The sequence below is a fragment of the Aptenodytes forsteri genome, unplaced genomic scaffold, assembly GCF_000699145.1.
Source record: "Aptenodytes forsteri isolate BGI_AS27 unplaced genomic scaffold, ASM69914v1 Scaffold53, whole genome shotgun sequence".
NCBI lineage: Eukaryota > Metazoa > Chordata > Aves > Sphenisciformes > Spheniscidae > Aptenodytes > Aptenodytes forsteri.
In genome coordinates, this window is record NW_008795909.1 from 12,045,853 (window position 1) to 12,060,355 (window position 14,503).

Genomic DNA, 14,503 nt, shown 5'->3' on the forward strand with positions numbered 1-14,503 from the left:
AAAATGATTCATGGCATCTAAATAGCTGCTTTAGCCATTCTTGCAGAATGAGTAAGGGCAGACAGTGATTTAGTGTTGTGTGTTATCTAAAAGCGTGTCAGAATGTACTTGGCCAGTCAAGCTAAAGCGCTGCAACTACTGGACACTGGAGTTGTGTTGCTTAGTTGCAGATAGTGACTTTTTTTCAAGTTCACCCAGTAAGGCAATTAGGAGGAAAAGCTTGAGGCTTGCACTTTTGATAGATGGTATTTTGCAACTTCTTTTTAGATTACTTATCTGCTAAGACCTCACTCGTGAAAGATGAAGGTTACCGCAAAAACTTCAGCATTCAGACCAGCTTTACTTTTCCACACAAGATATTTAACATACATACCTCCTCTCTGTTTCCTTCTGGATCCTCTATGAAGACCATCAGGTCTCCCTGCCCAGCACTGATGGTGTCTACCGTGAAGATGGCAGGCTGCTTCACCATGTTCCCATGAGGCTCAATCCCTGTGAGACAGGCACAGGGCAGCACATTAGCTGTTGCTACAAAACCCAAAAGGCAGTATGGAGGCTACCCACAAGCTGTCCAACCTGTCCTCCCACACAAGCCCCCAGCACCAGCTGCCCCAGGCCGCTGCATGACACCTCTTCACCAGCTGCCTAGAGCATCATGCTTGCAATAACCCCTACTCTTACAATACAAGCATTTTTAAAAATTGGTTGAATCGTTGACGCTCAACTTCTCTCAGGATCTCTGGCTGAGTCAGGAACCCAGCTGGCATCTGCTTTCAGGCAAAAGCAAGTTACCCCATTTGCCTGAGCAACGTACTGAGGGTCACCCCCACAGCTGGCGAGTACCCAGCCGATGCTGACAGGGAGCAGGGTATGTGCATTAGTTGCTCTTTAGGAGCTGCTCTGCTTCACACAGCTAAATGCTGCAGGAAGGGCAACCAGGGAGGCAGGAGAAAAGTTTCGGGAAGCCTTTTGGTAAAGGAATTACCCTACAGCCAAGACTGAAAGACTTATTTAAGCAAGACCGTTCTTACCTATACTGTCCCATTTTACTCCATTTTCAGAACTCAGCTGTACAGACACTGCTCAGATTTATTCTTTGAAAGCTGCTCAAACTACTTTGTCAGAGTGAACACCGTACAAATGGCACACAGCAACCTCTTTAAACCACAAAAATCCTACAATTCAGTGCCATTTCCACTTAACTTTTAACCAGTTTCCCTATTCCTCAGCACAGGGCCTGCTACAGCACGCATTTACCAGCAGGGTTTCATCATCTCCCTACACGTAGCCCCAGGTCATGACACCTGTCGTGGCGGTGTCAGACTGAGTGGGCGGAAGAACTTCCCAAAGTTGCTGGTTCCAGACTAGCCCAAACATATAAACCCTTCCGTCCAAGGGAATTACTCCTCAGCTTATTCATAAAACCGTGGGCACTACTGCTCCATAGCACAATTAGTGGAAAGTGCAACGTCTGATAGATTATAAAGGAAGTGGTTGTGAACAACAGAATTCCTGAACTTGTTTATCTTCAGAAAACAATAACTTGAGAGCAGTGCAAGGAAGATCATGTTTTTACTAGGAAATCTGAGCAGTCTGATAAGGTGTTAGCAATTGACATTCATTCTTTCAAACTAAGCCCTAGATTATCATCTAGTTTAAACAGCTATAAATTCGCTCTGCGTATCTTCAGTCCACCACACAAGCATTAGGATACGGTATTCGAGTTAAGTATCCCTTCTTCTGCAAGCACAACGAGAAGGATTGCTTATTCTCAAAAGACAGCTTCAGCCAAGACAGCATTAGTCACAGCACTTTCTTAGCCTACATTTCACCTTCTAGATTTTACTCTCTTATCAGAAATCTGCTTTGGCTGGTTAAATGAGAACTCATAGTGCATCACTGATGATCTGCACGATCCTGTACAGCATCTCTGCAGGCTCATTTCACATCAGGTCTACACACAGATGCCCTCAGAGGAAACCACCGCAGTGTCCAGGGTGGCACGCTACAACTAAGACTCATGTTGGGAGGTCATGAGCAACTTAGATGGAAAAACAGTAATTAAAAAAAAAGCTGAGACTGACCCACTTCACACTTGACAGTCGCCTTTTTCTGGAAGCATGAAGACCTGTTACTCACTTGTCCAAAAAACCCTGCCCAGTTTCGTAGTGAGCCCCTTGCTGCTGGAGTCACCTTTCAGTTCTGACATACATTAGCAGTCAGAATTGTCAGTTATATTTAGTGACTCTGTTTTGGTAATTAACTTTGGGAAAACTTCAATCTTTCAAGAAGAGCCACTCACCCTTTATAATTTCCATTACAATGGCTCCAGAGCACCGTATGCATGAAAGTAGACAACAAAATAATTCCAGGTTTTGAAAGAGTAAGAACATGACTAAAGCCAGATTTGACAGATTGAGGCAGGTTGATCAGTCATTTACACAGTAAGTGGAGTATAGGTAGTCTATACATTTGGGGTCTGACAATTTGTCTATGTATCATGGTTTGCTGTGGAAGGCACCAACAAAGGACATAAACCCCAAGCAGGGTAAGTGCTAAAGCCACTTCTGACTATAGTGACTGCTCTTCAGTGCACAGACAGTGTCCATGTCCATTCATTCCACTAGTTAAGTTTCAATGGAAATCAAGTTAAAAAAAAAAGAAAAACAGAAAAAAATAAGGAAAGTTGTTTCTTTCCATTTTATTCTTGTACACACAATTCTGAAACCCACTAATTCTAAAAATCTTGGAGGAACAGCAGCCCCCAAATCTAAAAAAAAGAAGATGGAATGGAGAACAAAGTATAATGCTTAAGTAATGTCATGCTACATACCAAGCATATTAAAGGTAAAAATCTGTTATTCATTTAATTGTGACTGTATTCCAATCTAGAGTACAACCATATCAGAAGTTACCTTTTAAATGGATAATTTCCTGTAAGTTAAAAATAAGAATGCCTATGTAGATCTACAGTTGCATAAACATCTATGGACAAGTCCTTCCAATTAGCAAATAGAGCCTTTACAACAAAGGCTCAGCACTATTTAATATTTGAAGGGTTACCAACCCACCTTTGTGCATGTGCAAGCAAAGTATCCACACCTACCAATCAATTAAAATAATTTATTTAGAATTAGCCTACCCTAATACATATCTGCCATCAAGCCTAGGAAACTAGAGACCACCTCTACAGAGAGCCTCCTCAGAGACACACAGATGTAAAGAGGTTTTTCTTCTTTAAATGAGTGTTTTATCATGAGAAGCATTCACTGCTAAATCAACGACCATCAGCAGCAATGCTGCTAGCTTAAGTTTCACATCAATGTTGTTTTAGCCCCATATCACGCTACTTCTTCCAGCTGTGGACTGCAAGGCTGGCAGCTTGCAGAACAGGTTCAGAGACTTTGGGGAATTTACATGTTAGAACTAGGAGTGTCTTTTGGACTATATCCACGTATTTCTGAAACTAGGCACCACACCAAGAGTATACAAGTGAAACTTTGAAGTCAGTTACAGTAGGTCTGGAGTTCAACATAAGCAAAAAACCCCACCCAGCTTTCTGAAGAGTTAAACACTCTGTGCAGCTTATGCTCACCGAGTCCTTACCTCTGCCATAAGCCCTTGCTTTCTTTGGATTCAATTTGGGTTTTAAAGGAGCTCCTGGTTTCAGCTTGGCTTTGGGGAACTGGGACAGATAAGTCATTACGGAGTGCTCATCCACATCAGGGTGGATAATTTCTTCAGGGGTAATAACCTGAAAGACAGGGCAATTAAGTATATTGTACCAATGCTTGGTTACCACATGCCAACACAGAAACAGAGCTATGACACAGAGTCTTACATTTCAGAACTCCCACATGCTAATGTGATTTCTTACATTTATTTTCCCTTTGATACACACAACATCATTTATTATCTCATGGCAAGAAAATCAAGAAGCTCATTATGGTCCCAATGTGGTTTGGGGGCTTTTTGTGCCTTGATCATCAGGGGTTCTCAGGAGACTGTGACAAACTGAACGGTGGCAAGGCAAGACTACGGTAGCTATGTTCCCCTCGAAAAGCAACATGGGGATAATTGAAACTGAAAGAATTAGTAATTCATAATCCTGTGTGCTACAGCTCTGAACTGCAGTGCTTGCGAAGTGAAACTTGTGACCAGTCTCTTCTCCTGCTCCAACAATACAAGCTGCTCGGACAGCTTCAGAGACTTCAGCAATTCTGTCCAACTTCATCAGCATGAAAACAATCTGGTTTGCAAATACATTGTTCTCTGTTTGAAAGTCATCTTTGCAGGTGATTTCCTAAGCCAGAGAGTTTTTCTTCTGTGGAATTCAATGCAGCAAAACAAACCCACTCCAGGGGCTAACAGAGCAGGGGCCACTACACGTGCACTTTTTCCCCTACTCTACATGCTGCAACACCAGCCATCTTCAGCAGAGACGCCTACACAAAGCCTTACAACCAGAGCTCTGAGATGTAATAGTGCATTTCATTACAATTTGCCCTTTCTCAGCCAATTTCACACAAGTAAACTGTAACTTTCGGAAGTGTCCAAGCAACTTCACCTGCTTTCCTCAATCTAAATTCAAGCTAGTTGCAAGTACAAAGCTAGCTGCTGTGCTTCCCGCAGGCAGCCTGCACAGCCTTACCTGTGGCACACCCAGCCAGTCATCCGCCTGCTGCATGGCTTCCCGAGCATTGTCAACTGGTTTCTTCGGGTCCCAGGTCTCCCAGTCAGGGCACAGGCCTGCAAGTACATTTCAATTGTTAGGTATTATCTACAAGGGAGCTTCCCTAGCTGAAGAAACCAAGCACAAACTCCACAGCCCCTTGTATTATGCTGCTATACAGAAAGACATTCAGAGCTTTGCAGAAGTAACCAAAACAAGATGAGGACGTTCTGCTCACTGAAACACTTCTGAGACATCAACCATCATCTCCAGGGGCCCTTATGGCACAGACATTAAAGCCAGTTCAGAGAGAGACTCCCACCCACCTAGCCTGTCAACAAAAAACGTGTGGCTGACTGAAAAGCTATACAACTGTACTGCTTTAAATTTAAGCTGTGCAAGAGTCAACTAAATTCATCACGAATACATCTAGCAATCCTTTATGTTCCATTGGCTCTCCTGTGGCAAATTTGGAAAAGAAAGTTTTAATTGCTTGCCATAGCACCCCAGATTGCATTAGATGAACACCAGCAATCGCACTAGCAAGGCTGTTTTACAAGAAGGTGAGGAAACAGTGCCTTTTTCACACTTCATCACATTACTCGCCTTAAGTAGCACAGCCTTAGCTTGCTAAACACTGAAGTTTCAGGTAGTGTGCGGCTTCTGGCTGCTCTGTGCTCCCTCTGCAACCCTATTTCAGGAGAACACATGAAGCCTCCTGCTGTGCCCTGAAGTTGAAAGGTTGTTGGCACTTGCTGTGGGAACAAGTCTTTCTTGCATTTAGGAGCCAGCATTTGCGCCTTTGTCCCTTGCACCCAATACAAAAAACTTAGACACGGCGCCTCCAATAATGCAATCACATGTTCTGCTTTAGGCCAGTATTTCTCTTGGCCAAGTCGTTTACAACTTGCTGCTTCCCACAGCTGGCCTCTTTGGACTTGAGTTTTCTTGAAAGCCTCATTCCCGTCTCCAGCTCAGCAGTGAAAACCTCCTCCCATAGGAACAGCACAGCAGCCACCAGGAGGGCGAGCAAGGAAACACTGACCAGAGCAAAGGACTTACCTGGAGCACAGCTGTCAACAAGAGCCCCCAGCGCTTTGCCATCCTGCCAGTTTTGATTGAAGTTTGTGATTGGCAAGTAAGGAATTTTGTTCTGGATCCAGCCCAGCAGCCTCTGCTTAGGGGTCTGCTTCTTTGCATCATCATCACCTTCATCCTCCCACACTGGCATGGAAATGGAATAGTGGAGGATAAGGGTCCATATCAGGCCAAGGATCAGCTTCAAGTTTCCATCAACTATGGCTTTACTATCTGGAAGACAAAAGACATACATCTGATTATTTCCCACCCTGAAAGAAAGAGGCATGTTTTTAAAATACTGTGCCTGCACTCATGCCCAGGTAATTAAGGACAAGAGGAGTGACCCAGGTCACTGCAGGCACTTGCTCAGGCAGAGACATCATTCTTCATGCCCTGTATTAGATGGGACGAAAGAGAAGAGCCCACGGACTCAGTGCTCTCTAGCTGTCTTGAAAGCTCAGTGCTCTCCAAGGGTGGTGTGACTCACCCTTGAAGCTTTTCAACATTAAGCTTAGGAGAACAGGCAGTTTAAGATCCCTGGTATTTTGCATTTGGATGATAACTGCCACCTGGTATTTTTAATGGCATTTGTATCTTACGAAAGAGGCCTAACAGCATGCAATGGAGTTCACAAGAACAGCATCCCAACAGGGGCAAAATGCCCCAGAGCATACCTAAAGCACCGTTTAAGCATCCCATCTGTTCAAAATGCCCCAGAGCATACCTAAAGCACCATTTAGGAAACTGCATTTATATACACAAACATGCCTCCACACACACCCCAATAATTTGCATTAAAAATGGTAGCAAGAAAAGTGCTATATGATGAAGTCCAGCAAAGCCAGAGTTTGGAATTAGAACAAAGTCCAGATATATCACGACCTGGGTACAAATGGCAAAGCGGGGAGTGGAGGTCCATTGGGCATCCTTCGCACCATCACACTCCTGCCTGCACAAAAAGTCATCACTTCACACTACAAATAGAGAGTTAGAAGAAAAGGAAGAGCCAGCTCTGGCAAAACCATGTCACATTCTAGCCTAGGAAAAGTTTATCATCACAGCAGCCATGCCACAGCTCTACTTTAAGACACACCATGCAGCTGAGTTTAAGGCTTCTGGGCATCAAGATCAGATTGTCGTAAGAAGCTGTCTGAAGGGGCAGGATATTTTTCTGCATTGGTTTGGCCTTATGAAGTGACCTCTACAGTTTTGTGAATACTCTTGCAGTTTACTTTGTTTTTAGTGAGTCACAGGTCAGATGTACTCCCTGGGAGCTTGTAGTTGCTACTCAGGTTTCACTATACTTTTAACAGCTCCAGTTTGTCCAAGCTCAACAAAACCAGGGTTGTTCTGCAACATTATGGGATGCCCTCAACCTCACTGATCCTTTCATTCACAGCAACATGTTACAGCAGAGTATTTTTCTGTTCTTTTCCTCCATTACAATGAAAACTACTAAAGAAACCCCTTTTTAGTCAACAGAAGTTACAAGTGACTTGGCATCAGCTCCCAGAGCAGATGCTGGGGTAAAGACAACTACAGTGGTATAAACTCACTTTCATGTCACCGAAACAATTGTGTAGGGATCTTAATGAGTCCTAGCTAGCAAAGGAAAAGTGTTCAGTATTTGATGGCTTTCTCCAGATCAAATTCAGAGTGTTTACAGGTAGAGTCCTCCAAGCCAAGCCTCACCATGCCCAACATCCACTGGGCATGCCTTACTTGCTCCTCTTCAGCTACAGAGGCCGCAGCAGCAACCCAATACCATCTTATCAACACAAAAAGATCTCCCGACTTTCAAAACAAGTGATTATACAGAATAGTGACCAAGAACAGTAAGCACCAGGGTGTTCCCTTTAACCCAATGCTCAGGCAAAGTGGTTAATATTTACATGGTTTCACAATAGGGCGGTATGTCCTGAACAGATAATACTGTAACTTCAGACCTTGAATGGCGTTTGGCCTTTCTGGATAATTAATGTCTAGTTTCTACTCAGATTTTATTTGTATTGGATTTTTTTTTTTTTTACATCAGTTTTGACTAATCTTACAGGATTACGGTAAGTGTCTGCCACTTGACTGCTCATTGCTGACTTAACATCCAGTCTGAGATATACAATAGATAGCTATGAGGTGATTAAGCCCCACTGGGTTTTAATTACAGGTTCCAAGGTAAAAGTCTGCATCACGTAAGTAGTACGTCTCCTAGCGACAACTAAACAGTCCCTACTGTTACCCAGTTCCCCCCCTCTTTCCAGCTGAGCTGCAAACTGGTCAGTGGAGGGAAGATGCTCCCTTACAACCTATTAGGGAAAGCTTTCTTGAAAGAAGCTATCAGAGCAGAAGGAAGAGCTGCATTTTACATGAGAGACACCCAAAGCCCTGCTGGCAGGCTCACCACGGTGCCTGCAAGCTAGAATTAAGGGCTGCAGTGTGCAAAAACCAGACTGCCTGTATGAGCCCCCACTCCCCGTGCCTGCGGCACCTCTGACCCGTGCCCCCACGGCAGGACCACCCGCTCACACCGCACCGCTGGAGCGTACTGCCGGCCATCGCACCCCCACACCAGAAATGCCTCCGAGCTTCGGTTTCAGATTTATACCGACATCGGCATTTTTACCAGAGCGCACGCAGCAATGATTTAGTATGCTACAAGTAAACTTGTTTCAGAAAGCCATCCAGCATCCCCCAGGAAGGAAAGCCAGCAGGACAGAGTCACCTCGAGCACACTGCTACGCACACATTACTCGAGATAAAGAATGGCCCGTTTCATGTTTACAGCACATAAATAATGTCTATATGTGGATGCACTGTGGTTACTGCAGCAACTGGCCACGTGCTCAGAGCTCCCTCCAGCACCCCATCACCATCTCCGAGGGCACAGCTGGGCAGTGGTCCTTGACCTGGGGAAAAAGAGTCTGTACACAAGACAGCTTCACATCGAGAGCAAGAATATCCCATCTCATCAGCCTTGTTGCAGAGAGGCCGGGCACAGAGCCGCTGCCCCGATGACAGGAAAAGGCCACCACAGGAATGGGATGGCTCTTCTTCCCCAGGGCTGGTGCCATCCCTGCCATTGCACTTTGTTAGCAAAGTTAGCAAGCTCTTACAGCCTCCCAGCTTCCTGACAGGCATTGGGATCTCATGATGTAATTTTTTCCAAGCCTGCTTGTAGGAGGGCTTGTCTGCTTTCATTTGGGGTAGGGAGGAGGGAGGGAGGGAGGGAGAAGAACGCTTGGGCAGGACAGGAGACCTTATCAGCACCCAGCAGAGCCACCTGCACACCCTTCCCACAGGCACCCTGCTCCCAGCTACAGGGTATCCCACCAGCAGCTCAGCCCCCGGCCAGCCTGGGCTCACAATCTCTATCATGATATAAAAGGACCCTCCAGGTTCAAGAAGAGACCACAGTCCGGCCCAAAGCAGGCTTGGCTTCCAAGCACTGGTGTAAAGCTCAGCTCCGCCCGAGCATTCAGACTCTCCAGAAAAGCCTCCACTTTAGTGCTGCCTTTTTAATTAACTGACTAAAAGCATTCAGTGCATTCTCCTCAAGGTCTCTCAGGCATTAAGATGCAAGCAGCACCCAGGAAGACAAGCATCCGTTAACAGGTCCTGCACAAGGAGCACAGAGCTGGCCCAGAGAACCCTGAAACCCTCTTAGTACAACCAAGTTTGCAGGCATCCCCCACCAGCTCCGCGTGCACACTGCCAGTGTAATACTGCCAAGGTTTTGCAACAGTAGAAAAAAAAATGTGTTTCCAATGACACTCAAGCACCAACAATCATTACTGCAGGTGCTGCCATGTACCCCAGCTCAGCTGGCTTTCCACTGAATTCTCCCCATTCCCTGGTCTGCTTCAAGACACTTTCTGGCCATCCCAGGCTGGAAAACAGACTACGTGAACGGATTATATGCAGATCTTGCAACACTGCTTTCCTACTACAAAGATTTAGGCATACTTATTACTCACATGATCTATACTTTGCAGCTTTACAGAGCCTTTCAAGCCATGTTTCTCAATTGCTCCTCTGGAGCTCATCGTAAATTTACAACGTAGAGATGCACGCTTGTTGTGGTCAGTGCTTCAGAACCACAGTGCAACAGCCCAGCCCCTCAAGGATGCACATCCACCATCAGTAGCGTTTGGCTTTCAGCTTCAATGAGTTAGGTAGACGGGAACAAATTGTCTACTTTCAGCTGAAATGCAGAGTGTGTGTTTACTCCATGGCACCAGGCAAGTTTCCGCAGATTAAAGGAGCCCTCTCCACACAGGCGACAGCCACCGATCCCCGCCCTCCCATGGCTTGGAGGAAGTGAGCTGTCACATCTCATCCGCCAAGATAATTTAGCAGGGCTGAACAAACTCTTTACAAGCACCATTATTCACAGCTTTAACATAACCTTTTTTTGAGAAAGCATGGTCATCTACGTAATTTGCTTTATTCACATTACAATGCCTATGTTAACATCTGCAAGATGCACTTACACACATACCAGAGCGCACTCGCTCGCTGGTTCACTGTTTCACTGTACCTGGTAGGAGATGCATGCTTTGGAGATCAATGCTCCTGCACAGTTGAGTCATGCCACTGCACCAGCAGTGGAGCAGGATACCTGCTGACAGCCATTTGACTTGTACTTTCAAAGAACACATTTTTATGGGGAGGCCAGGCATGAAGCAGGAATCTATGCCACAGGACGTCTTGCCTGCCTCTGATGAGTACTTGGGAGGACTTCGGCTCAACAGAAACACAGACAACCAACTTTAGAGGTGCTATCTAGAACAGCCAAAGGGTTTTGGAGGGGTTTTTTTGTTGGTTTGGGCGTTTTTTGTGGTTTGGGTTTTTTAGTGGTTTTGGAGTTGTTTTTTTTCCATTAGAACTAAGACTTTTGGAGCTGTTACATGCAAGTCCTCCCGACACTCTGCTGTGAACTCAGAATTTTTGAGTGCTGTTAAGTGGACCACTTTCAGACAGTCTGCAAGTTATCATGGCTAAACACACGGTCCTGAACCAGCAAGGAGCAGAAAAAGCAGAAACACTCAAGTTTGGAATTAACACAAACCTTCATTCCCACCTACACTGTTCAATGTGCATTTTAACTTCAGTTACTCCAATTTTAACTTGCTTTCCTCCTCCAAAAGTACCCGATGACAATCCAACATCAACAAAATAGCAACAGCCGTCAAGCAAGATGCAGCCCTAGCTCAGCTACACGCAGGCAGAAGCCGTCTGCAGGGACAGGCTGCAGTCAGCCCGCTGCCGAGAGGTCCTGGCGTCGGGATGCAACTCGACATGACCTACACGCTGACTGCTGGGGAAAACCTGCCAACAAGACTTAAGCCGTTCTGCAGAATCAACACCAGCATTGAACAAGCGAGCACTCACTCTTCTGTAAAAAAAAAAAAAAGAAAAGCCTATATATAGCCTACAACATTAAGTTTTATGTAGGAGTATCCTGCTTCTTAGTCAGCTATTAGGATTTAAGTGGCTGCCTGGTAGGGTGAAGAGGAAAACAGACTGAACCAGAGCTCGTTTGCTTCCCCCATCACACCTCTGAGTCTAGATTGTAATTCTTACCCTTTTATTATCCTATTAACTAAGTGGCAACTGGCCCAAAAAATGGATTATGGCAATTCCATAGGCCGGCACTACACACTACCAGTCTCAGTCTTGAAAAGGAACCAAGTTTTAACTGCTCAAGCTGATTTATAATTGTTGATCTATACTAAATATTAATACAATATGTTACACTTGGACTGTTACTATCACACTCCTTAAAGCACAGACAGACTTTAAAGTGCCTAGCCTTCAGCCAGCAGCGTGACTAGCCTGAGCCAGCAATGTGACCATCGAGACAAATGTATGTCGTTTTTACGGCTTGGGCCACAAAAAGCTTCCCAACCCAACCTACCAAGTGGAAAACCGCCAACTCTGCAGAGCTTGGTCCTCTACATTTGTGCTTGCAGCTGCCCCAGGAGCAAGCGCCAGAACTGAAACCTGGTATTGATTTGAAGCTTGCAAATTCATCTACTCCAGTAGAGATCCCTAAACTCTACCTGCAGTAACTGGCTTGAACTATATGACCTTCATTAGGTCTCTTCAAAACTAAATTATTCTACAATTGAAAAAAAACCCCAGTGTTACAGACAAGTTTGTGACTACTATCTTTTGCTCATGTGCAAGTCTGCTTTGCGTTCACATTAAGCACAAGTACTACCCAAACTGTGGCAACACTCCTTGAACTCTGCCCTACAGCAGAGCTGCAAGTAATTTTCTGTTGGACAATTAGTGGAAACAAGATAAGCTACCACAGCAGACAGCTTCCTTACTAAGTCAAGCTAGTAATACAGACTGTGCGAAGTCTTGTGAAACAAATGAAGGACTGAAAAAGCAACTTTTGAGTAGTGAATCTTTTTTTGAAGCAGTTTCTTGACTGAGGCTGCAGTCAACACGGCTTGTTCAGTCTGAGCAAAGTCATCTCAGAAGTTTTGCTGTTGATCTTCACACGTGGAAGTTCTACCACAACCAGCACTGATCTTTGCATCCAGCTTCTCTAAAAGGTGGTCACCCTGTCCAATCTTGATGTCTTCCCCCATTTACAATTTTGTTTTATGCATTATATGGAGGAAGAACCCAAAATGCATGGTCCTTAACACAAAACAAAGGAGCAGTCTCAACAACAGCCCTTAGTCCCTATTTCCAGATACAGAAGGAACTTTGTATAGCACACAAAGTTCATGTCAGTTATGGATCATAGAGACTGTAGGAATTTTAAATCCTGGTGTCTTGAAGTTTCTAAGCACTTCCCCACCTCTAATTATTCTCACCTATTGTTAAAAAGCTATAGCAATTGGGGGACAGAAACTCATTAGGGCTTAATATTCTGCAACAGTGAAAACTCCACATTGAACTGAGCTTTTCCAAAGCCCTGCTCTGCACTGTGTGCGTGCCAAACAGAAGTATGCAGATGAGACAGAGCTGAACAAGCTGCCTAAGGAAATTCTTTGCTGAAGCATACAGTATGTGTTCACAGGCTTACCACGCCTGCTAAGGACATTAGTGACATCCCTTGTAGGGATAATATGTCTTTAAATCAACTACATGGGTTCCTCAGTTGCAGTATGTTCTCAAAGCACAATTTCCTCCGATGACCCTTAAGCCCAGGTCCACCTCGCAGCTTCTCAAGGCTCAGCGCGTTGTCCAGCCACGTGCAGCCGGCTTACCCCATGAAAGCACAGGCTGTGCACAGGGTTGGCTCCAGGGCAGCTGAACTCCAGCCAGTTTTGTAGATTCCTAGCTGTGACCTGCTAGCCTCTAACAGCACTGCGCTCCAGCCCCACTGCATCTCTGCTTCTCAGCGGTGTTTGCAGTCGGTGCTGTGACCCATAGGAGAGCTGCTCCTCGGCATCCAGATTACCTGAACACCAGCAGGCTTTCAGCTCATCCACTCCCAGCTTAGCTCCTGCAGTGTGCCGAGACACAGACAGCAGTCAGCTTCACTAACGAGCCTCAGGGTGTTCATTACCTGAGGAAGTGTATCTTCAGGAAGTCTAAGTGATACACCATGTACACAGCAGATCCACCAAGCTTTTTACAAGGTGAGTTTTTCAGAGGAGGAATGCCATTTCACTAGAGGGTTGTAAGAACAGAATGCTGATCTGGGCATAGACAGAAGGACGGAAAAAAAGTTGTTTGTTTTTTTTAAGGGGACAGAAACCAATTTTCCTTTATGCTTACCAGGGTGTCTGGTTGTTAAAAAAAAAGTAAGATTCCTTTGTGAGAGTCAACTTAGGATTTGAGATATTAAACACTACAATTCAGAGATTTTTGACAGTTTTTGCTTTAACTGGATTTGAAACCATCCAGATCAGTCAGAGAACTTCAGGCCACTATCGCACCCATCACCTTGTACAGTCCACTAGTGCATACTGGGCCTCTGGAAAGGATGTCTCATGAGGTGGAACAGGCAACTGTAAAAATCAGGTCAAATCCAGCCCTTTCAGTGCAGGCTTGGCAAGAAAAAGTCACACAGATTTTTAATACAGAAAAGAATAAAAAGAATCAAACTAGTGGAGCTCACAGGAGTGAAATACAGATTAAAATAGCTCTGCCCAACTTCTTAATGGGCACCTGGAGTCCACTTAAGTCTCACATCCAGAAAAGAAAGCCATAACATGAAGCAAGTTTAAGCCAGCAGTATAACAACAACAGCAACCAACCCAGCTTGTCCAAGAGAAAGTGGAAACCCAAGGGGGTTGGAAGAAGTCGAGAATTTCAAAATTAGGAACTGTTCGGGTGGGTGAGGAAAAAAGTCAAACTGCAGGTGGCTTAGGATCAAATTCCTTAATACTTTCAGTCTGAATACACCTACAGTTTCTGTTGCCTTAAGAGCCATATACCAAGTTATGGATATGAGAAGGTAAATGTGTGGGGATCTGATGTTCAAGAAAAGCCCCAGGCAGGAGGTGTTAGAGCACATCCGACTTGCAGCCAGCGCTCCTGGGGAGCATCTCCACCACGAGCGCAAGGAGGGCTCCACACGGCCTGCACGCTGCTGGGACGGGACTAGCAGCTAGCAAAGATGCAGTACAGAAGAGTAGGAGCTGCCATTCACACTGGCTATTTCAGACTCGGTTGCTCACGGCCAAGCAGGTCCCCGCTCGCAGCTGCAGGGCCGCGGTGCAGATACCCAGCCGAGCTGCACACAGGAATGCTGCGCTAATTATTCGAGATCCCTTTTTTTTTTTT

The 14,503-nt window shown here is 45.2% G+C and overlaps 1 protein-coding gene across 2 annotated transcripts in view; it reads right to left on the reverse strand.

Annotated features, from left to right (window-relative positions):
• FLNB (filamin B) overlaps positions 1-14,503 on the reverse strand; it is a 73,380-nt gene that overhangs the window by 43,011 nt on the left and 15,866 nt on the right. For both annotated transcript variants that reach the window (XM_009284459.2, XM_009284458.2), the window contains exons 2-5: positions 5,735-5,983; positions 4,652-4,749; positions 3,607-3,754; positions 374-492 (exon numbers count right to left, since the gene is read on the reverse strand). In XM_009284459.2, coding sequence (XP_009282734.2) covers positions 374-492; positions 3,607-3,754; positions 4,652-4,749; positions 5,735-5,983 — 614 coding nt within the window. The remainder of the gene's footprint in view (positions 1-373; positions 493-3,606; positions 3,755-4,651; positions 4,750-5,734; positions 5,984-14,503) is intronic.